Genomic DNA, 24213 nt, shown 5'->3' on the forward strand with positions numbered 1-24213 from the left:
GACGAAAGCTACATAACAGATGTAACGACAGAAAGACATTATAAGACAAATACATAAGACGTAACAAGACAAAAACTATGTAAAAGATGTAACAACATAAAAGATGATGAAAACACCATTAACAACAGACGAAAGCTGTGTAAAAGACATAACATTAAAGACATAACAAGGCAAGAATGTGAAAGACACAACAAGACAGGCGACATAAAAGACGTAAAAATGTAAAAGACATGATTGATTTTTGATTTAATACTGAAAATTGTGTCACTCAATTTGACTCTGAGGAAGATTTATGATCCACTCGCTCGCTTCGGCAAGAAAAAAAAAATCAATACTGAAGACTGGGATCGATACAAACTGTCCAGAATTGTCCAATAAAACATTTTCTTTATTTTTCTTTGAAGCTCTTGACAAGTCAGACAGTTGATTGAAAATTTGTCGGCGTGATGGGAAGTAACCCTGAACTCCACTCCTCCCCCACGCTTCTCCATCTTATCTTCACTCCATGCAAGTCAAAGCTTTAAGGTACACGTGTATCTTATGACATTAAAAAAACATCTTTTGCACATCTGTAATGTGATAACAGGGAGTGTAAAGTACAGGTCCTTTAATACTGTTACCACAGCGGTCTGACCGACAGCTTCACAACACTTGTTCTATACTTAAATACTTAAAATGGCTACCAAAAAATTCTGAAGTATACCGAATACTTACATCTCACTTTACAGGACATTTTCTGGTAGAAACAAGAGCTAAAGAAGGACAAAGTACAAGAGGACAAAAGAGACTATTTAAAAAAACACTCACTCTTCATCCTGAGGCAGAAGGACAGCGACTAATCCGTCAACAAGAGACAGATCCTGATATGAATCAGACCGATGAAAAGAAACACTCATCTGAAACACATCTGCTGCGTCCAAAACCACTCACTGCTCACTGGACAGTCCACATTTATCATGAGAATTATTACAACCAGCAAGGAGGTGCAAAGAAAAACGGGGTTATCTTCACAGTCTTCATTTACTGTTCTTTACTTGATTATTTATTTTTCTGACTTCTTATTATCTTCTAATTATCTGTATTTTCTCCTCCTTACAATTTCAAAACCGGCTTGTTACTTTAGTTTTACTTTAATAATTTACAAGGGGAATAATTGATTATTTTTACTGTGTCATTGTGCACCGCCTTCAAACATAAAGGCTGATTTCAAACTAAATTGATAGAACAATAACAGAAAAGATGATTCACTGTCGTGTTTTACAAGACATAAGACAAAAACTTAACAAGATGAAAACAACGTAAATGAAGGAACTCAACGAAAATGACAAACAATGTTAATGTGACATAAATGACGTAGAAGACAAAACAACTAAAATGCCACCAAAGACTTAGAACAAAAACAAAATAAAGGATTTAAGATTCAAACAATGTTAAAGATGTAAAGAGATGAAAGCAACAGAAAAGACACAGGACAAAAACCACATGAAAGATGTTAACAAGACAAAAACGACAAAAGACGTAACAAGACGAAAACTACTTAAGAGATGTAACAACATAAAAGACAAGACGAAAAAGACTTAACGAGATGAAAACAATGTAAAACACATATAAGACCTAACAAGATGAAAATGAAGAATAAGACATAAGAAGACAAACAAGACTCATCAACAAAAATGACAGAAAAGATGTGACAACAAAATCGACAGAGAGGGAGACTGTGGTGGAGAAAAGGTGACTTTCAGTTGTTTTTACACAGAAACAGTCAGAAGAAATGTCCTTCAGAGGACGGCTTTTTATTTTCATACTTTCAGTTTGTTTCAGAGCCTAAACTTTTTCACTTTTACTGCAGTAAACAAGCTGAATCACTACTTCTGCTTTTACCAGAGTCTTTTTTATCTTTTTACACAAGTATCTGCACTTCTACTTCAGTACAGGATGTGACTTCAGCCACCTCTGGCTCACTTTTCTGGACAGAAATCTCTCGACAGTGGACAGTGAGTGATTTGGGACGCGGCCATTATAATCCAGTGCATGAACTGAACTCTGACACACAACATGAGCAGCTTCAGTAGAGACAGCAGGAGGGCGTGTCTTCCCTCTGTGGTGGCGTGTTCACACTCACAGCCACTTCACTAAGTATTTAGATCAAGAAATTAGACATGATCATTTCCCTTTCTGATTGGATCACACCAAAACGCCCCTCGACATGTTGAGACAAAAAAATGAACGAAACACTTGAAATGTGTCTGGGACACGATGAATGAACTGAATCAAACTGGCTCATTAACAAAGAGGAGTCCCTCATTTTAAATACAAACAGCTTTAAAAGTATTTTCTCCAGAACGTCACAGAGACCCAAATTTACAAATGCATCTAAAACAAATGAGAACTCTGTGTGTGTGTGTGTGTGTGTGTGTGTGTGTGTGTGTGTGTGTGTGTGTGTGTGTGTGTGTGTGTGTGTGTTTGTGTGTGTTTGTGTGTAGCAGCACTGCTGAGATTCTAGTTAAAAAGCAAATGCAGGTTATAAAACATTCTGTGAATTCATGTGTGTTTGGGGTGGTTACAAAACATGTTGACTGACTGACTGTGTGTGTGCGTGTGTGTGTGTGTGTGTGTGTGTGTGTGTGTCAGCAGACAGACCGACTCTTTAACCCCATAAATCTTCAGTCCGTCCAAACTTGTAGATCAGAGTGCTGCAGAGAGACAGAGAGGAAACCAGAAACCCACACATCAGTACACAAAGATCACTGCACAACAAACAGCAGATACAATCATTTCAGTCATACTGAGGTAAAAGCTTCAGTGGAACTTCAAAGATAAAACATTTTTTAAAAAATCCAGGCTTTGAACGTCACAGATGATGACACATGATGGTTTGAAAATATCAGAGGTCTGTACTGTTGCTGCTGCTGTAGCCGTATCACACGTACGTTTGTGAGGATGATAAAATACATTTTACCAAGTGATCAAATTCACGTTAAATTTCTAGCACCAGTACAAAAATTAGAGATGGGGCCGATCAAATCTAGAGACACACCGATTTCAACTTTCTTGTTAAAAAAAAAATAAAACACTGACTATTAAATATTAATTAAATGCTATTTTACATTTTCTCCAAAGTCCTTCAGGTTACAGCCGGACCTTATTATAGTTTTATATTAAGATTATGAATAGTGGGAACGCGATCTCGCGAGATAGTGAAATCTTGCGGGACTTCACGTGACCTCATGTGGAAGCAGATGCCAACAAACCAGAGACAGACGCGGTGCAACAGTTTGCTGCAGTAAAACTTTGTCATGAGAAACGCAGATTAAACACAAGTTAAACAAGTCTGGATGAGAAAATGTTTGAGGAGACGCATCAACACAGGTCACACAGAACAGGAGGTGAGATATTAACTGTCCCTCTGTGAACAGCAGTCTGCTGCTGGCTAACATTAGCCTGAAGCGAGACATTGTCAGCTGCTTTTGTCTCGTTGTAGACTGTCTGTCTTTATCCTACTGTCGGAGTCTGTCGCTGACACCAACTTCATGCAAGCATATGTCTGAGTGTGTGTAGCTGTGATCAGCACTGTGGTGGGTGTGATATCACAGTCAGTTTGTCTGCTGTGCACGTGACATGACCATCGTGCAGAAGTTGGGTGTGGCAATGATGAGCACAGAAACGGATATGTGACACTGACCAGCTGGTCAACGGTCAGGGCCAGTCACACAGAAAACCGCCTGGTTCTGGTCTCTGGACGGTCGATCAGTGCATCCCTAATCAAATCCAATATCAGAATCAGGGCCTGATATCGGTGTGAGTCATGGGATATCAGACTCACGTCCCAGAACTGCTTTCCTGTCTAAATTCCACCACAGCAGCCAGTTCCTGCTTCAGTTAGTCGAGCCCCACAGGACCACAGGCCAATGAAGAGCTGCCTGATAAAATCACTCGAGTCACACCCTTTACTGGAAACAACATGTAGCTGCAAATCATTTCGTGCTGCAGATAATCATCTCCCGCTGTTGCATTTGTGTTTGTGTTTATATTGAAGCAGGTTCAACTTGTTGAGTGAAGCAGAACAATGTGAGACATTTATAAAACTGAGAGATTATAAGGAAGTTAAGATGAGGAAGTAGGAAATACAGTCAGGGTGGTTATTGGCGGATTTTCCACTCATTTTTGTCTCTAAGTGACTGAAGAAGACAACAACGTCCACTAAAAGTGCTTGTTTTTCCTCCAACACACTCAGTTTGTTCTTATTAGAGTCTGATAACATCATGGAGAGTTTCTCTCCAGAGACAGATCACGTTAGACATGAAAATATCAGGACAGAAGCAAGAGGAGGGTTGGACATCACATGATTTAACAGTAGGGATGAACGATTTAGAAAAAAATATCTAATTGCATTTACTGATACTGCAATTGTGATATGATTTGTGATATTAGAGGGAATGATCAGTTTTACATTATTATTCTCATTTTCATTGAAAAACATATTAAAGGTCTGATTTTTTTAGTGATCTGTACCAAACGACGCAGAACTGCAATAATTTGTTGATTAATCGATTAGCTGTCAGCTATTAAATTACTTGGCAGTTATTTTCATAATCGATTAATCAGTTTGGACCTTTTTCTTTTTAAAGAAAATTCTCAGATTTCAGCTTCTTAAAAGTGAATATTTTCTCTGATGGTAAACTGAATATCTTTGAGTAAAACAAGACATTTGAGGACGTCATCTCAGAGTTAAGGAAACACTGATCAACACTTTATGACATTTTATGGACCAAACAACTAATCGATTAATCCTACAAATGACTGACAGGTTAATTGATAATGAAAGTAATCATTAGTTGCAGCCCTTTCTGAAGTAACAAACAAACAAACTCAAATATTACACCTCATGAGATTTGAAAATTGCATATTGTGATTTTGCTCAATTGCTCAGCCATAATATTTGACTTCTGTTCAGTTTCAGGTTGTACTCACCTAAAAAAGATGAAGGCGTTCTGAAAGAACACAGCCAGCCCGGGCGCCACTTCTTTATCTAAAAAAAGAAACACAAGAAAACAGAATCACAGTCAGTAACACAACAGTATTTCAGGTGGTTTTAAACAGATCCTCATGATCCTCTCAGGCCCTTTGGAGAGAGAAAAGTAAGTCACTTGATAACTAAATGGTACATGGACAATGGACACAGGTCAAACCCTGCAGCAGGTGAGCAGTAAAGGGCTTTTTACACTGCAAAATGAAACTCAAGATTTGTACCATAATGTGTAATGCAATTTTAATTTTGTTAAAATAACTTTTACAAAACGGGTATTGAAAAAAGTATTGTTCAGGAAGTGGTGTTGATGTCAATGTATGGCTGCTGATGTAGAACATTTTTGAATGTTTCCCAGCTCTCTACAAAAAGTTTCTGGTGAGAACACAGAGGTGGAGGTGACAGACTGTTGGTACTGATGCTCGTCGTTCCTGATGATGTCTGTTACGGTTCACTGACGCATCAGATATTTGAAAAGATCAGTTTTCTCATGTGGACACTGAACATCAGGTCAGAGTTCTCAATAAAATCCACACAGAAAGATGTTTTGGGAGCTGAAGAACACAGGTTCGCTGTGGATGGACAGAAAAAGCTGCGTGTCCAAATTGATGTGCATTAGTTTGGCGGACACGGCTTGAGTTATATTTAAAACCTCAGTGATCCCGCTGCAGTGCACTGCCAAGTATAATCCATGAAAACTGGAAATTCAAATTGCCAACATCACGAGACTGAGACAGGGAAGGTGTTCCGACTGTGTGTTTCTCTGCCTTCTGCCTGGTGCTTCATGAGTTTGGACGGAGTTTAAAAGTGACAGTGAGGAAGGTGGTGCAGATAATAAATTAAGAGAAATGGATTAGAGATTATGAGTGAGGTAGGTGAGGAGTAACAGAAGTTATAGATGAATAGTGAAGAGAAACAGGATTATGAATGAATGCGTACGAGCCCAGGCGTGTGGATTTACCGTAGAAATGACTGAAGCAACAGGAATGAAGGAAGTAATCTCTTATTTCCATTTGATCGTACACATCATCAGTGATATAGTCTCACACCTTCAGATCTAGATGTTCCACCCTGCTGCGCTGTTCAGACATGTATGAATGCTGAGGTGTGGCTGACGGGTCTGGATACTGATACAAATACTGCCACCGTGGGGCAACACAAACTGTACAAAATAACACCAGCTTGTAAAACTGATGCGGTGAATATGCCTTTTGTCTTTTTACACATAAATGATTGTTAATTTGGAGTTGTGCTTCTGGACACCTGCATGTCTCCCTCTAACTCCGTTTGGTCTCTTTAGCTGCTGGATGTTCCACCATGTTCACCAGGTAGTCGCTAGCTCTGTCTGTCCATCTGTCAGGTCAAACATATTTGAAATCAGGTCTAATTATCTTCTGGTCTAACCGTCTCATCACATCCAGCAGTCAGTTCAGTGTCCCTCTGGTGCTCTCAAGTTTGGAGATCTAAAGTTTAAACCTTCTGAATAAATCTGAGGCACTCAGAAGGTAACAACTGACCCTTGCTAAGCCCCGCCCTCCTTAGTTACTATTGCTACATCTGCCAAGCTGATAACGGCAGCAGATTTAACATTGAAATTGTGAGTAATTGTTGAAACATGAGACCTGTGATTCCTTAGAGAAGTAAACAAAAGCAGATCCTCATTTCTAGCTGACGACGGAGGATTTTGTCACTAAAATAATGACTCACAAGCAGATTTCATAAGTGCAGCTGGCTGAGTCAGCTGAGAGTCTCCAGCTGATGTTCTTATGTTTCTATCTGACACGTTTTAAAACAAGAACCCTGTGAAAGTTTTATGTAAAGTTAGCTAACAGCTGCGTACATAATATAACATTAATGCTAACAGACTGAGGCTAAAGCTAGCTTACATCTCAGCAGACATTGGTCAGATGGTGAAATACAGCAGGTATATCCACATGATAGATAACAGAAATACACTCATTAACATGGGAAAAGGAAGCGCAGGGACTCGGTCAGTGCAGCGGACCTTGAGACGGGTCACCCAGCCAGACCAGCCGTCCATGCAAACAGGAAGAGAGCCAGGATAAGAGCTAAGCTAACCTGGCTCAGACTGAGCCAGAGAGAAATGCATCGTCGTTGACCCACTTTGATTCTTCATCAGCCCACATCCTCCTCCTCAAACCTCCACAGAACAAATGCAGATGCAGTGGGATCTAACAAGTTTGTCTGGAGGTAAAGTTACTGCAGCTAGTAAGCTAGCATTAGTTAGCCAGACATGCTAACATTTGCAGCTTATGTCAGAGCAGATTTTAGTTTAGAGTTTAATCCATTCACCACATGTGTGCTCGTGTTTCATGTTTTTGAGAGACGACAAAAAAGACACCACTGTCCAGACTCATGAAATTCAGAGTATCACTCCTCTCAGTCAGTTATTTGTGTTTCATAAATTAATGTTTTGTATTACTAAAAAGCTGCCAAAATTGTTTAAATAAAACTTAAAATGAGAAAAAAGATCTGCATTCCATATCTTACTAATTATTAATGATAAATCGATTATTACATATATAATCTGTTGATCTCGTATGGTTTTAAAATAAATGAAGAACTAACTGGAAATATTTACAAAGGACACGGATGCTTGCATGCATGTTCAGGGTCCGGGAGATAAAATGTTTGGCCAGTACACAGGTATCAGAGGGACAGAAGGAGGTAGAGAGGACGGGATAATGAGACAGTCAAAGAACGTGGTGTTGAGGTGGAGGCGGGACACTCACTGGGCACCACGTAGCCTCCGAACAGGATCCAGATGGAGGCGATGAGCGAGCCAAACATCATCATGAAGCCGATGAACAGCCAGAGACGAGCTCCTGCAAAGACACAGACGTGTTAATCACTGTCATTAGCTCGCTGGTTACTCGTCTCACCCTGACAGCTGAACGCACCCCACTGTGTAATCAGCCAATCAAATGACAGCAGAGAACCACGGCAGTGCTTTCTGTGCATTAAATATCATAAACCAACTGAAATAACGTGTTAATTCATCGTGCTAGTTGTCTGCTGGTGTTTCCCGAGTAGATGGATGCAGAAACATGCTGACGTTCTGCAGGGACACACAGTTTAATGGTAAGAGGCTTAATTAAAAAAGGAAACTTTAATGTGTGCATTTATTATTCTACACACACACACACACACACACACACACACACACACACACACACACACACACACACACACTTGCCTTTCACATGCAAATATACTTTGTATTCATGTAGCTTGTGAGCAGTGTTCCAATTACAAAATATTATATTATGCTAATTATAATGTGAGCTACAGTGGCCTCTATTAACCTGAAAATTAACATGATATAACCTTGACATGCATATATTGTTTGCCAACTGCATCTGCCTTTAATTAAAGGGATAGTTCAGGTTTTTTGAAAAAGGGTTGTAAGCAGTACCCTTCATAGACTGTCCTGCCGTGGACCACCTTTATAAAACCCAAATATCACTCACTCCAAACCAACCAAACTCCACTGACAAAATCAGTAATTTTACCTCTCAGGACACAAAGTTTGCTGGTCTACCACTGCCTCGATCTGTTAGCTTTCCTGTGTTACTGTGTGACTTTGTTTTAAAAAGTTACCTTAATATCACAGAAGTCACATAATTACATAAACAAACTAACAGATGGAGGAAGCAGTAGACCAGCAAGTCCTGTGCTCTGTGAGGTAAAATCACTGTTTTTCCTTAAGCAGTCTGGTTTAGTGAAAGTGTGTGATATCTGGCTTGTAAAACACCACTTTTCTCCTTAGAAAAGTGGTGAAAATATTTTAAATTTCACAGTTCACACAGTTCACAGTCACACGTTCACTCTATCTGGACATTAAAGTCTATGATAACTTAGACACAACACTAGGGATGCAACGGATCACCAAATTCACAGTTCGGATCATATCGCAGTTTAACATCATGGATCAGATCATTTTTTGGATCAGCAAAAAAGGAAAAAAAAGTGGGATCATGGTTAAATTATTTTAAAAATGCACTTGACTTTGATCTCTCTCTGTCTGTAGTCATCAGCATAGTAATATAATAATAATAGTAATAATAATAACGATGATGATATTAAAAAAATATATATAATAATTAGATATAATAAAAATTATACCATAATAATAACAGTCTATTCACTGCAACTCTGCATTCAGATTTCACGATTTATTACTGATAGAAAAGTAACACAGACAGTAAAACTGTGTTTCTCACTATGACGGTCAGATATAGTCCACAGATCACATGCGTGGCAAACTGTGGGGGACGATCAGTACGGGACACGGGACAACTGTGATCCGTTGCACCCCTACACAGTACAGTTAGACAAACTCACCTGTCCTGCCGAGGCAGCCCTCTCCATATGTGTCTCCTCTCACCTGCCCGTTAGAAACTGCGTTGATCCTGAAAATAAACACACAGTCAACAGTTAGATGAGGGGGAAGGTGGATTCTCTGCTCTAAACAACACAACACAACTTCCTTTTGCTGAAATAACAGAAAAACAAGATGCTATTTCATGATGTCAAGATTTTCAGTGTTGCTCAGGCCAGTGACCAAAGAGGAAATGTCTCAAATGCTGTCCTGACCTCAAGACATGAAATGAAACTAAAAATCTACAAAAAAATGATGAGAGGATTTAGGGGGAAATATTGAGCATATGATGGGCTGGAGGCCTCACTGACTGTTACTGTACAAAGACACAAGTTAATGAGTGGATCAGCTGAGGTTTTTGTTCATGTAGCTGCAACAGAAGTGGAGCCAGCAGCCTCCCAGTGAACACAGCAGGCTGTATGACTGGGAGGGCATTACATTAACATTCAGCAGTCCTTCCCTAAATCCCCTGATTTTATAGGAAATACATAAATATGCAAATATGCATTCTGATTTGTGTTTCATGTAAACTTTGAGGCAAGCAATCCCCATAAATCTTTGGCTGATTCTGGAGTGAATTGAATAGATTGTGAAGTTTTCTGTTTAAATGTTCCAAAACACTACGGCTCAACTAATGATTATTTTTTTATAGTCAATTAATCAGTTGATTATTTCCTCAATTAATAGTTGGTTGCCTATGAAATGTCAGAAAATTGTGAAAAATGTTAATCAGAAGATGAAGACGACGTCCTCAAATCTCTTGTTTTGTCCAAAGATCTTCAGTTTACCAACTTCTCCTACACAGGAGCTGGTTGGAGACTTTTACTCGTCTGTGTTCAGGGGCCTGTTGTCTCATTAATCTGTCCACGTCTGGACGCTGATGAGCAACAGAAAATTGATGGATGGATTAACCAGTTAGCAAAAAAAAAAAAAACAATTAAATAGTTTCAGCTAAAACTGACTTTGATGAGCTTTCTTGCTGTTGCCTCCCGGCAGACAGGAGCTATAACTAATGTTACCATCTACTAATTGTTAATCGACCAATAGTCTAGAACTGGCAGTATTTGTGCCTAATTTGACACTGTTCTGTGTGGCTGGCTTTGTTGAGTGAAGGAACTTAAACTTAAAACGAGGGGAAAAAATGAAAATGAGAATAAAATGATAAAAAAAAGTATCTTATTAATTTATAATGAGTGATCGATTGTTTGCATTTTCAACGATCACTAAAGGAAAATGCACAAAATTTGCAACCCTACTGTTAATATTTTATGAAAGCAGCAACAATCATCCCTACAATGTTGATATTGAGGTATTTTGGTCAAAAAATATTGTGATATTTGATTTTGATTTTCTATTTTCTTATTGAGTCATTAATCCTTATAATTAATCTTGTCACAGGAAAGACTTGACAAAAATGTCCAAACCTGTGCCTGTTTTTCAAGTCTTTCCTGTCACTGTCATAACAAAGTAGTCTGTTGATCATTTTCTTGATCAGTCAATTAGTTGTTTGGTCAATAAAATGTCCTAAAATCTGTGTCCCCCAAAGTCCAAGATGACGTCCTGAGAAATCAGAAGGAACCTGAAAATATTCACATTTAAGAAACTAGAATCAGAGAATTTTTGTCTTAAAAAATGACTCAAAACGGATTAATCAATCATCAAAATTGTTGGAGATTAATTTAATAATAGATTATTCAATTAACTGTTGCAGCTCTTCTTCATTTATCACCTCAGCTGCTTCCACACTTCAGAGCACACAGCATGTTGTCAGTCACAACCTATATGATCAATGATTATTAATATCAACCAGCCATATCGCCCAGGCCTGAGAGCTACAGCCTCCAGCACTTACATGAAGAACGCTATGGTGGAGAAGACGCCGCACGTGTGGAACGCGTGGTTCATCTCCTCCTGAGTTGGATACTTCACCGCTGCGTCGATCATGATCCACCAGCCTGTGAAGAACTGAGAGAAAACACGACAGGGTATTATTACATTAACGCTGTTAATGAGCTCGTATCAAGCTGGTGTGCAAACATATGTTGAGCTACTTTTATAAACTTGTGGTTTTAATTCTTTGCAGTTTTCTGTCTGGACGTTTCTGGATCACAACAACACTGGTGAACTAACAACCTCACTGATCTAAAACAGTCACTGTGATAAACGGCGAACAGAGTCGGATCAGCTCAACCACAGAAACGGGCGGTGAAGATGCTGTGGTCAGCGCTCGTGTGAAATCTTTAAAGCTTTTAAATGTCTGCAGAATACTTCTTCACTTTGATTCTGCCAAGAAAAGCAACATGAGAAGTTCTGTTGACACACATGGTACTTAGTTCACTTGCTGCACACTGAACTGTTGTTTTAACTTTTGTGGGATGAATTGAAGTGCAGCAGATAAACAAGCCCACGCAGCTGAAATTGGCACTGCTGCTGGTTTGGTTTTGAAGAGCACCCAGTGAGTGACAAGCAGGGGTGGGAAGTAAAAACACTTTGTGCTTAGGAAGAGTTTTCAGGTATCTTTTTATTCTCTACATTTTAACACAAATATCTGTTCTTTATATTCCTAACATTTTCAAAACAGGCTGATTACTTTAGCTTTGATGCATTTGAGGGGCATTATTGATTATTTTTATTTTGCATCACTGTGCACCACTTTCCAACATCAAGACAGATTTTAAACTGAATGGAACACAGAGAAAAGACAATTTTCATCACACAGGACAGACATGACAGGACAAAAATGTCAGAGAGAGAGCGACTCTCTCATGGAGAAAAGCTGAGCGTCAGTTAGCTTTGCCAGAAACAGTCAGCAGAAATGTCAACTTTTTACTTTAATACTTTGAGGACATTTCAGCGCCTGTACTTTTCATTGATTGTGTTTGCATATAACGAACTAAATAAACTGTTTTTCCCCACACATGCACATCCTGCCATTGGTGAAAAAATGACACAGCGACGGTGTCTAGAAGGAACTTGTTTTGGTGGAACACTTGGACATCGGGAGCCAAGGTCTGGCATTAAACTGACTGAATCACTCCAAAAGAAAAGCTAACAGCTGTTAGTTTGTTTACATGCACACTGTTAGCATCCCAGGTGCTTGCTCTTGTTTGCTGGGGACTTTGAAAATGTAGATGGCAGATGCTGCCATGCCGACTACAACCAAGCAACCAATGGCAGGCTGATACACGCAGTGTGCATCCGAAGATGAGAATTTTACTAAAGGTCACTGAGAAGACCATCAAGGTCTCTCTACATTCAAGACGTCAACACAGAAACCTTAAATTATGAATTATCTTTACCACTTGTGATTGAGTTTGTATGATGTATATTACTTTTTATCAGCATCCTGTTTTTTCTTCCTGTTTTGTTTTTATTGTATTCTGCTTTTTTTGACAAATGTAATCCCAGCATCATTAAAACTGTAACCCTGAGAAATAAATTATAGTTAAATAAAAACAGGTTATAAAATGTCTCCAGCATTGTAAAAGGCTCCCTCTACCCTGTTTGAGCCCCTTTATTTCAAGAAAATTATCTCTTCTACAAGGTTTTGATGCAGCCATATATTTTTAGTGAGATGCTTTTATTGTCCGTTAGTCTTGTATAACCTAGAACTGAAGAAATCATATTTCATATTTTAACTGAAGTTTTCACAGTTAGAATTAGGGCTGGGCCATCAGGATTAGAAATGTCTCTGATAAATCTCTCGATATACACAAAATTAGAGCTGCACAATATATCGTTTGAGCATCGTCATCGCAATGTACGTGTGCGCAATAGTCACATCACAGGTCCTGCAATGTAGGAGGCAAACGAAATCATCTAATTTAAAGGGTACCTGACACACACTGTGCGCAGCGATCCACCAATCACAATCGCTCTTAATCAGTTTGCCAAAGCAGACCACCGTCGCAAGATCAGTGCAGGTTAATTGTCCACAAGATGGCAGCAGTAACATAAAGTGCCATTCAAGTCATCTGGTGAAAATTCCTGTATTTTTTCATATGGCAATATATATCGCAGGGTTAAAAAAAATCGCAATGTCAGTTTTTTTCAATATCGTGCAGCCCTACACAAAATATACCACAAATTCTCAAAAAGTGATGATCTTATGGAAAAAAAAATAAAGAAGTGTTGGGCAACATGGACAGAATTAAAGGGACTATTTACATATTCATGATCCTTGAATACTAAATGAAAAGGTGTAGTGCTTTATGTAAGCCATTTTAACAAGGTAATTGAATTTATTTTGACAAAAAAGGCATATCAAACAAAACTCATCACTTCTAGCAGAGCATTTATATTGTTTAAAACATGACTGGTGGTGGAATTTAAATTTAACTTGTTGAAACCTGCAGAAAACCTGAAAATAACAGAACAGTGAGGTAAATACAGAATATTATATCACTTCATGATATAATTGATATGTTGCCCAGCCTTAATCAGGATATCAAAATATTGGTTTATTGCCCAGCCCAAGTTGGAATGACATAACTTTGAACTTTAACCTGAAATGCACTTAACAGGCCGACTTAACCTTGACCAAAGATTTTGACAATCTTGTTCTTTGCATGAACATGAACAGTCACACTCTGATATATCTGCTGATTGTTTTTCTGTCTCCGTCAGTTATTCTGTCTTTGTCTTGACTCACTGACCAGAACTCCAGCGACAATCGAAGCCACAGCGTTCCTCCTCTCCCCCCAGTCGATGCATTCCCACTCTGGCCAGCGGAAGTTATCCAGAAAGCCAGCCATCTGCGCTCCTCTTCACGTCCACCTCCTTGTTTTCTTCTTCTGATCCTTCTCTCCACAGGTGAACCACTCCTCCTCCTCCTCTGGACTCTGGATGCGTCGACACCTGCTTCGCTTGTTGTTCTTCGCAGACTGGAGGCTGCTCTGCTTCCAACTCGATCAGTGACTCTGTCAAAGGTGCCTGTAGAGGACAAATACGATCATATCTTATCTAGAAACAACCTCTGACTTGCTGTGTGATAGTTTGGTTTCTCAGACAAGGAAACAGATCAAAGTAGGGCTGCGCATTTAATCAAATGTTAATCAAAATCACAAGTTTGGCTATCCACAATTAAATGAATATGATCAGTGTTTAAAATGCATGCCCCGCTCATAGAAAACTACTCTGCATATCAAACCAAGTGCTTCCTAAACTAACAGCCAGCCACCCTGTAACAGCAGCCTGTGCAAAGTTTGCTGGATGTTTCAGCTGACACCACAAACTGCAGCATGATGAAGATTAAGAATAATAACAACGCTTACATTACTTCACTGACACCAGCTCCTTATTCACAGAGCATCTCCTAGAAACAAAATATAAATAAAATTGTACCAAAACTTTTCCCCCAAAATTAAATCAACAGAGCCGCTTTCACGCTTACATTGTGCTGAATTCATACGATGATGCGCTGTAGATTATGGTGGACATTTCTACATTGACATTATAGCACAACATGGAGGTGAAACAGTAAAACTGATTCTTTAAATGTGAAAGTGAAAACAATGTTGAACATTTGATGAGTCGGAACAGTTTGATTTTTCCCGTCATGGTGATGTCAGTTTGAATTGGTTCCCCTCATATTACAGGTTATATGAACTTTTTTAAAAAATCCAAAAAAGCTAGATTATTTTATTGTTATCGGTTACATATCGGCTGAATAAAATCCATAATGGATCCCTAATTACATACTTAATTACTGATCGATTTTTGCTCTTTCGCAAAGTCCAGCCATCAGTGAGCAGCACAACTACCCATGAAACAGTTCCAAATTAAATTATTATTCTGGGTCATAAGTACGCCGAATTACAGAACTAATGCCACTCAGCTAACTTCAGCTTTAAGTTTATACAAATGCGGACCAGCAAAAAGGAACTGTGCGAGGACATCTTATCTGCCATTTTAGTGAACGGAGTTTTGCATTACTGCCAACAGTGGAAGTGAAATCGCGCACACACACACTCACACTAGAACCCGGCTAAAGGCTAAATTAAGCTAGCTCTAACGTTAGCCTAACAATACTGTGGCAAACTTCGTTTGTCTATAGCAGCGCTATTTAGTAAAAATAACAGTCTGACCTTTGGACTGAACCTTTAGTATCTTGATAACATCATCAGAGAGATATTTCTTGTGTTAATTTCAGGGAGCTAACGGTGCTAACAGGACGTTACTTACGTCCAGATGAAGCAGCGCATGTCTGTTTATAACGTGAGAAACCAACTAACGGCTAACAAACACAAACCATCAACTTAATCACAGAGTCAACTCGGTTATGAGCCGTTATGAAATGTTTAACATGAAGGGTTACGTGCAGCCGCCCACCTTGACAAGAGTCCGAGATTGCTTTCAGTTTCCATTGACAAGCTGCAGTTTGCTCTTCTTCTTCTACTATTTAATCTGTGTCGTCTTCTTCTTCGTGATGTTATTTCAGTTGGCAAACGACGCAATGACGCTGTACCGCCACCAACTCCTGACAGGCTGCGAGTGTGGGGCAGACATGGGCACTAATACTTCAAAAAATGTCTTGTTACAAATAAAAAAAAATCCTCAAATATATTTATTCAATTATGTATTTAAAATTAACTACAAAATGTGAGAAATGTATTTAATTTAGCAATCTTTGATTAAAAACAAAAATACATTCTATACAAACTAATTATTATTATTTCATAATGATATTTTATCGCTACTTACAAAGGTTGAAGAGAGACATAGATGTGAGTTCTTCTTTCTGTGATTTACATCCTGAAACTTGCTCTCATTGACTTTGCTTTTGTAATTTTTCTGTAGACAGGTTTGATAGCCTCAGATCTCCTCGCAGCAGAATAAATTTAAAAATATGTCTTATTAAACTTGTGCTGAGTGCCTGAATGCGTTCGCATAATCGCAAAAAACAATTTCTGAATATATTTGTAATATGTGGTCATTTGTAAGCCCAAATTCTGTTCACCCACCCAAGACAACTGTGCAATGCAAACTAAAACAGCCCAGTTAGGTGGAAAAAACACCAATCTGAGTGTGAAAAGGTGGAAACTGATTGACAGGTTGATGCCATGACATTTGTTGAAATTGGTTAATTCTGGCTTGTGTGAACATGCATCATATTTTGTTTTGCAGGAAGAAAAGAATGAATGAATTTTGCATGATTTTGATGTAAAAAATACAAAGAAATGTTTGTGTTTTTTAGACAGCTGTACAGTATGACTGGAGATGTGATTTAAAAGGGTTAAAAATAAATTTTTCATTTCATCTCACCTCTAACTTACAGAGTTCAGAGTTGCACCCGTCCACAAATATTACCTGAGCTGCCGTCGACCACATGATCAACAGAGATTCTGCTACAAACTGATAAGAGCAGAGGGAGTGTGTTGTGTCCTGTGTGTGTGCAGAGCAGCAGGAGGGCCGGGTCAGGTCTGTCAGAGGAGGGTTCAGCCTGGTTACTGAGGAAGAGATCAGGTTGCAGCAGATGACAGCTGAGCGTTAAACAACACAGACGTTTCAAAACAGCTTTGCTCCTGATTTTACCACCGAGACGACACTTTTTAACCCGAGAGAGAAATGGTGTGACTGATCATCAACGGTGAGTCTTCCTCACTGCTTTCACTCAGAATCAATAATGACAAAACTGATTGTCCTTGGATAAAACAGAAGGAAGAGAGCAAGAGGTTTTTCTTTTTTTCTTTGAAATTAGAGTGTAAAGAAACAGAGTTGTCAACCCTGTTTGGTAAGTTTACATTCAAGGTTTTCTTTTGCTGACTGTCAGAGTGACTCAGCATTTTTCTGACAGGAAGTGCAGCTGTCCTCTCCTGGGTGCAAAGGCCTTCGTCTGATTTCATGAGCAACATAAACAGATAATTTATTTTTCCTCCAGCGTTTGTCAACGTCAAACATAAAAGTTGAGAAAACTCAATATTTCAATGCAACTTTAATGAAGGTTTGTTTTTTTTAAGTTTTAGTCTGAAACTTGAAAGTGCTGTTTATCATATAGATAGTTTTGGTATGAGTTTTAGAGTTTTGGATATTATATATTAGCTTGTGGTGCTCAAAGTAGTCAAAAATGCATTTGAAAAATAGAGGAAAATAGTACAGAGACAGAAACAGAAAGAGACACTAGTGTTGAATTTTTAAAATGTATTTTTGGGGGCTTTGAGCGCCAGAAGCTGAGAGCGTCTCTATGGCCGATATCTCCAAAACTTGGCAACTCATACACAAAAAAATTATAGATTGATAAACAGCACTACAAGCCAAGGGAAAAATGTGTATTATTGATCTGGGATGAACTGTCACCCCATAATAATGTTTCCCCTCCAGTGATTTAGTATTGCACTTCAGTAGAGTTGAGGGACTCAAAAGGTATTGATATTTGAAAAAGAAAGTTAAATGAGACGCAGCACAGACCAAAATATCCTTTTTAGCGCCCTTTCACACCACATTTGGCCCGACCCTTTTCTGGAGGAGGGTCCAGACTAAATGCAGTCTTTTAATTAACAGTCTCCACGCCCCAGATGATATAACCAAGATGATGAGGTTTTTTTTTTTTTCATACCTGACAAACTTCCTCCAGAACCACAGAAGGTATTTGTACAATTCACAGATACAAGGTAAAGGGGGAAAAGTTGGTATTTTTGATTTTGGGGTGAACTGTCCCTTTAGATTAAATCAACACGGACAAAGCAGCAGATGAAGCCACAACTACAATCTAACTGATGTTCTTGTATTAAGTATTGTTCATCTTTTAATAAATTACATTAATCCTGGCATCTAAAACTGCTGATATTCACTTCCAAAATAAAAATGAATTTTATTGTCAAAAAAGAAATAAAAATACATTTTAATTAAACTGCTGAAGGAGTTATTGAATACACCATAACATTGGTGGTTGGTCTGTGGAGCTAATGTAAAGAGTTGGTCTGTGTAGGTAGGTAGCTAATGTTAGCGATTGTCCAGTGTAGCTAACATTATTGGCACTGGACATATTGTTCAGCTTGTATTGAGTTCATTAATCCTGACACATAAAATGCTAATATTCACTTCCAATGTGTAAAATAAAATGAGTTTTATTAGCAGAGAAGAAATGAAAATACATTTTAATGAAACTGCTGAAGATCAGATCAGATCACTGTTCCATATCAGTGGCCAAACCTTCGTAATCTGCATAAAGAAATGTTATTTAAATTCAGTGGTAGACTGATGAGTGGTTGATGATGTGGCCACATTCTTCAGATGTGTGTTTCTGAGGAGCCAATCAGAGCTGCAGCAGGAGGCCAACAGTACGATTCACAGTCAGTCATGTGATCCAGTTTCAGGGGAACATTTTTCATTACCATCTGACAGAGAAGTGTGATGTCATGAACTACGGTCTTTTATTCATTATCAGATGGATCAGATTTAAATTTCAGCTACTAGTTTTGCACATTTGTCTCTGCTTAATGAATCTTAAGGTTAATAATGAACACCCTCTCCTCCTTTTCATACATAATATATACAGTGTATTTTAATAATGAGCAACAATGGACTTCAGTTTAATAAAAATAAAAAAATCCATGACTGAAGTGCAAATATTTCTGTACATTGTTAAAGTGTCCCTAATTTGGCTCCTGTAGCAGCTTGTTCTGGCATAATTATTGAACTACATTGCAATTATTATAGTAAACATTTAAATGAAGTTTATTTAAAGGAGAAATCTGTAATATATTTTTAGTAATGAATCATAAAATGACCACGACATGTCATCAGAGATCAAGGAAATATGTTAAAATAAAAAACTCACTTCTCTGACAACATTACAGCTGTTGTCCCTTGAAATCTTTACTCCAGGCCAGAAAAACTGTTTTTGTTTGCCCATTTCACATTAATTAGTGTTCAAATTAATGCCAGGTGCTCTCTGAGTTAGTGTTTGTTTATGAGTCATAGGAAATCATTAATAATCTTGTAGGAGGAGTGGATGTTTATATCTGTTAAACTGAGTAAAATGTTTGGCAGACAGTGAGACGGGCAGTCACTTTTGTTACCAGATAACAGGCTTAACTTAACATTGACAGACATTTTAACAGAGTTATAAACAGCTGATTAACTTACAGACTCGTCCTCGCTTGTTGTTGTCAGTTTACAATGTTGTGCATATCCTGCAGAGCTCCTGCAGAGCTCCTGCAGAGCTCCTGCAGAGCTCCTGCAGCCTGCAGAACGTCCCCCGTCTGGACAGGAGGGGGTGGGGATTTCAACCTATTTAATATTCAGTCTTCAGCTCCAATTCACTATTTTTATTGCTATACTTATTTTTCCGTATGTAATTGCTACATATAGCCCCTTTAATTAACAAATCGTAGTATTAAATATTTTTATTTGAGGTCAAGCCCTCATGGTGCACATTTACCCCCACATTTCATGGTAAGTATGTGATCATTAGGTGGTAATTACCATTTGCTTATTTAGAAATATAAGAATCTAATCATTAAATAATGTTGGCGCTACCATACTTGATAATTCTTACACATTTACCATGAAATCTGGGGTAAATTTGCAGTTAATTCAAAAGAAAGTCCAAGTATGTGAAATGGTAATTACCACCTACTGGCATGAAAACAACACTTGTGAATTATCACATAATTTGGGGGAAAGTTTCTGGGTAATTTCCTTCATGTTGTTTTTTTCGTTTCCAGCCTGCAGGTACGTGGTGCAGAAAATCCAGGCTGCAGTGAGAGGCGGAGCGCAGCCGGAGAAAATCAGCACCACAGCATGTAGCCTGGCGAAAGGTAAGTGAACCCTGCTGAGATTATTGACCTCAGCCCTTACAGGATTCAGATTTCTTGGACTTTCTGCCTACATTTACTTAGTTTCTCATTATTTTTTTCTCATTATAACACTTTACCAACCCAAAATGCCAGTATGTGAGATCCAGGGTGGTGACCCGTTACAACCCACTCAAGGACCTGTATTGATCCCCCAACCCCAGTTTGAAAACCAAAAGCATTAAGGGACTACAGCTTTTGATCGCAGGAGGGAAATTAGTCATGTTACAGATTCAAGAATAGAAAAATATATAAGCAGGAATTAGAATAATAAAAAAGAAATATGTAAAAAATATGTACATTTTACTTCAATTTATAACAAAAAAAATAATATAGCAAGAGGATAACAGAAAAATTTGATGTATGTAAAAAATATGTGCCTTATTCAATGTGTAACAGCAATAAGTAGATATATGTGTAAAATACAATATATATATAAGAAAAATACATAAAGAAATAGAAAATAAACAATAAGCACACAAATGTGCATCATGCTACAACTGATATTTCATTCTACAACAATGAAAGAGTTGCTGGATAAAAATAAAAACTAGTTTCCATCAAAATGTTTTGCAAATTTTAACAGACTTTAGAATAAATCGGCAAAAGAAACTGTGAGTGCGCTTGTGTCCAGCTTGGAAACGTGTGAAAACATGCCTGAATTTGACTTTGGAAAAGTTATAGGGAAACCTGTATTTATATGGTTTTTCTCGCAGCCAATCACTGCAAGCATTCATTAAAAAAAAAAAAAAAAACCTTTGGAAAAAAAAGTACTCCACTGGTATCAGTATCACTTTAACTGGTATTGGTACTGGTATTGTAAGTTTTTAAATGAAATCCAGCCCTTGTTATATGGGGAATTACACCGATCAGGCGTAACATCATGACCACCTGCCTGATATTGTGTCGGTCCCCCTTTTTGCTGCCAAAACAGCCCTGACCCGTGGAGGCATGGACTCCACTAGACCCCTGAAGGCGTGCTGCGGTATCTGGTACCAAGATGTTAGCAGCAGATCCTTTAAGTACTGTAAGTTGCGAGGTGGGGCCTCCATGGATCGGATTTGTTTGTCCAGCACAACCCGCAGATGCTCGATTGGATTGAAATCTGGGGAATTTGGAGGCCAAGCCAACACCTCAAACTCGTTGTTAGATTTGAAGAAACAGTGATGTGAGGAGCTGGAAACAGATTCACTGTCTGTCTCTCAGTGAAGCTTACTCAGATCTGACAGCAGATTACACTCAGATCTTTGTTCCCCGTCATGCTTCTTTATTCTCTTTCATCCTGTTTTATCCTCTCATTGTGCACGTCATACTGTCGACAACAAGTCAGCCTCTGTCTGTGCAGTCAGGGCTTCAGTTCAGGATGCACATTTTAATGCAGGAGGAATCATTTCAGGTCTGACAGAGGGAGAGGATTTAACTTCACCTCAGTCATTACCAACAGCGAGCTCAGCACTGCTCACACCTGCAAAATGCTCAGTCCACTCTTCAGATTTGCATGTGTGTTTGTGTGTGTGTTTGCTGTCCTTAAAGTGGATTTAAACCCAGCAGCTGTGTAATTTATTCAGTGTCAGTTGGTCAGCATGTATTTTCAGCTACTTCACACTCTCCCGCTGACGTGCCGTGTGCAGCACAGCTGATAATTTCCCACATTTCACCACAAAAAGAAGCTCCTTCCTGTCCATGTAGGAGGCTGTTGATATGAATTCTAACCCCCCTGGAGCTTAACCTCGGTCCTCCACCAAAGCAGGTCCAGAGGAACTGGTCTGTCAACACAGATTAATGAGACCTTAGACTGAGCCAAAGAGCAGCGAGCTGCTGGCACTGAGATTCAAACAGGATTCAGACACAAATCCACACCTCTCCTCTGTCATTTAGAGGAGATGGCGGGCATTATTTCACACTTTTACTGTCTGCAACAGAGCAGATTCTGTAGAACCACAGAGGTAAGAATTTGTTTACTCACCACAAAAGACCTGAGGCAGCGGAGAGAAGATATTCTTTGTTTTGTCTTTTTGCAGACAAGTTCAGTGTGATCTTTACGCGTCAATCATGACACACAACTATTTATATGAAATACATACCTGCTAATTTTGTCATCATGGATAAAAACAAGAACTTTATGTGACTTAAATGTTCACTTGGTCAGGACTTCTTCAGAAAAAGTGTTTCCATCTTCCATTAAACGCACAGGATGAAACTTCTGCTGCGAGGAGTTTCTTTCACATTAAAACAACAATAGAAGACATGGTTTGATGATGTCTGATGCACTGTGGGATCATGGGAGTCGGTTTCTTCATTTTTAAACAGCCACCATTGCTGATAGAAATCTGGTGATACGTTAGATTTTGTTCTTGGTTTGTTCTTCGTTCTTACTGTGTTTGTTCTTGGTTTGTTCTTGGTTTGAAGCGTAGGAACACTGACAAGCTGCCTTATTTGCTGAGAATTTGTTGTTCCAAATGTACAATGAATTCTGAGCGATAAATCTGCTTCTGTTATCTTTGTCAGTTGCATATATGCACTGTAAAAATAAAAAAATTGAGAAAACTTAAACTTTCGAGGCCACGTGCTGCAGTGGACTACTGAGTTTTGCACTCGACTCAAATTCTCGACTTTTGAAAAAGTTTTACGAACTACTAAGGTTTTGTGGAGAGACTTTTCTGCGTTAGATAAACTTAAATCTTTGAGTTTTAGACTCCCAAAATTGAATTAAAAAAAAAAATCACCAAGTAAATTCATTAATGTGAAAGTGAAAGATGGTTAAATTTTTAATATTGTCAATTAAAACCATTTAATTTTCAGGCACCAAAATAATGACAAATCAGGTTCAAAGCTCACTGTGACCAAATTTTGAAAACTACAATTTTGTTTGTGTTTCTAAAACTCAAAGATTCAAGTTTATCTAAGGAAGAAAAATAAATAATCTCATCTAAAGTTTATACATTGGCAAAACTTGACAAAAGGTTCATTTGAAACTGATGAGTTAAGCTCAAAATTCAAAAATCTGTTGCAGTACGTTGCCTTGAAATTTTGACTGACTTTGTCTTTACTATTTTTTTTTGTGTGTGTGTGCAGTGATCCAGAGCTTAGTCAAAGCTAAAGAAACAATCTGTTTCTGTGCAGCTCATCTCTCTCGTCTGTCTCTCTGCAGCACAAAAGGGCGGCATGATGAGCGCCGAAGAGCCAGCTCTGATTCCCCAACCAACGCAGGAAGTCGATGTGCAGCGGAAGGAAGAGTGCAGATCCTGAAAGTAAACTGAGAGCTGGAGGGTTTGAGTGGAGGGTCAATAACGAGTAGAAAATTCACATGAAAATACACAAAGCCGATGTGGTGAGCTGCGAGGCTCCATCACCTTTATAAAAACAACAAACCAAAACACAATTATCTTCCCACATCACAACCCAACTCTCTAAAATGAAGTAGAAGCACCAGTAATTCTGCTTTTCTGATTTGTGTTGTGTTGATTTTTTCATTCACTGCACTGATTTGACACAAACATTCATTAAAAACTCACAAATAAACTCATCGAACTCCCACCAGCTTCCAGCTCTCAGTTTCCTTCCCTTCATCGGCGGGAGACGGCGGTCTGAGTCGGCAGAGAGAATGAAAGTCTGATCACCAATTCCCCAATGGAGGAACTGATCAGTCTGGATCAATATTAAAGACTCTGCTGATGAAGCTGCACCATATTCATACATATATTCATGTATTCAAACATCTGTTCTTTTCTCTGTCACTGTAAAAGAAGAGTCCGTGTCTGTAAGGTTTTTTGCGAAGCGTTCTGGAAAACTGTGCACCAGATTTATCTAAGCCTTTTTCCATCTGCCTTCTGTGTGCAGAGAAACACAAACGCTTCAAAATACAATAAACAGAATAAACAGATTGAGTCCAGATTGAGTCTCATGGCTTCTTCTGCTCTTATTACATCTCATGCATGTACAGATTTACTATTAATTATTTGCAGATACAGGAATGTAAAACAGAAGGT

At 38.6% G+C, this 24213-nt stretch overlaps 1 protein-coding gene and 1 long non-coding RNA gene across 4 annotated transcripts; one reads left to right on the top strand and one right to left on the bottom strand.

Annotated features, from left to right (window-relative positions):
* Nucleotides 1-1644: 1644 nt before the first annotated feature.
* On the bottom strand, nucleotides 1645-15900 carry LOC146323318 (transmembrane protein 50B). 3 transcript variants are annotated; one of them, XM_084725503.1, is made up of 8 exons: nucleotides 15759-15850; nucleotides 14702-14742; nucleotides 14084-14360; nucleotides 11281-11393; nucleotides 9392-9459; nucleotides 7780-7872; nucleotides 4972-5029; nucleotides 1645-2693 (listed from the first exon to the last, which is right to left on the bottom strand). In XM_084725503.1, the coding sequence occupies exons 3-8, from the start codon at nucleotides 14180-14182 to the stop codon at nucleotides 2648-2650; spliced, it is 477 nt and encodes a 158-aa protein (XP_084581629.1). In that variant the 5' UTR covers nucleotides 14183-14360; nucleotides 14702-14742; nucleotides 15759-15850; the 3' UTR covers nucleotides 1645-2647. The 3 variants fall into 3 exon arrangements, with proteins under 3 accessions (XP_084581629.1, XP_084581628.1, XP_084581630.1); XM_084725502.1 differs by lacking the exon at nucleotides 14702-14742 and having other exon boundaries at nucleotides 15759-15900; XM_084725504.1 differs by lacking the exons at nucleotides 14702-14742; nucleotides 15759-15850 and adding an exon at nucleotides 15612-15738.
* A 907-nt stretch (nucleotides 15901-16807) lies between these two features.
* LOC146323319 (uncharacterized) lies at nucleotides 16808-23465 on the top strand. The gene is made up of 3 exons (XR_014771337.1): nucleotides 16808-17016; nucleotides 20096-20188; nucleotides 23376-23465. It is a non-coding gene; the product is annotated as an uncharacterized LOC146323319 (long non-coding RNA).
* The last annotated feature ends 748 nt before the right edge of the window (nucleotides 23466-24213 follow it).

The sequence above is a fragment of the Lutjanus erythropterus genome, chromosome 8, assembly GCF_056507025.1.
Source record: "Lutjanus erythropterus isolate fLutEry1 chromosome 8, fLutEry1.hap2, whole genome shotgun sequence".
Lineage (NCBI taxonomy): Eukaryota > Metazoa > Chordata > Actinopteri > Lutjaniformes > Lutjanidae > Lutjanus > Lutjanus erythropterus.

Excerpts from the sequence above, each read along its gene's own strand:
- LOC146323318 (XM_084725502.1), bottom strand. The coding sequence starts at position 14,182 with ATGGCTGGCTTTCTGGATAACTTCCGCTGGCCAGAGTGGGAATGCATC. Across the intron at positions 7,873-9,391 it reads GGGCTGCCTCGGCAGGACAG|GAGCTCGTCTCTGGCTGTTC; the intron begins GTGAGTTTGTCT and ends GTGTCTTTGCAG. Across the intron at positions 5,030-7,779 it reads CGGAGGCTACGTGGTGCCCA|ATAAAGAAGTGGCGCCCGGG; the intron begins GTGAGTGTCCCG and ends TTCTTTTTTTAG.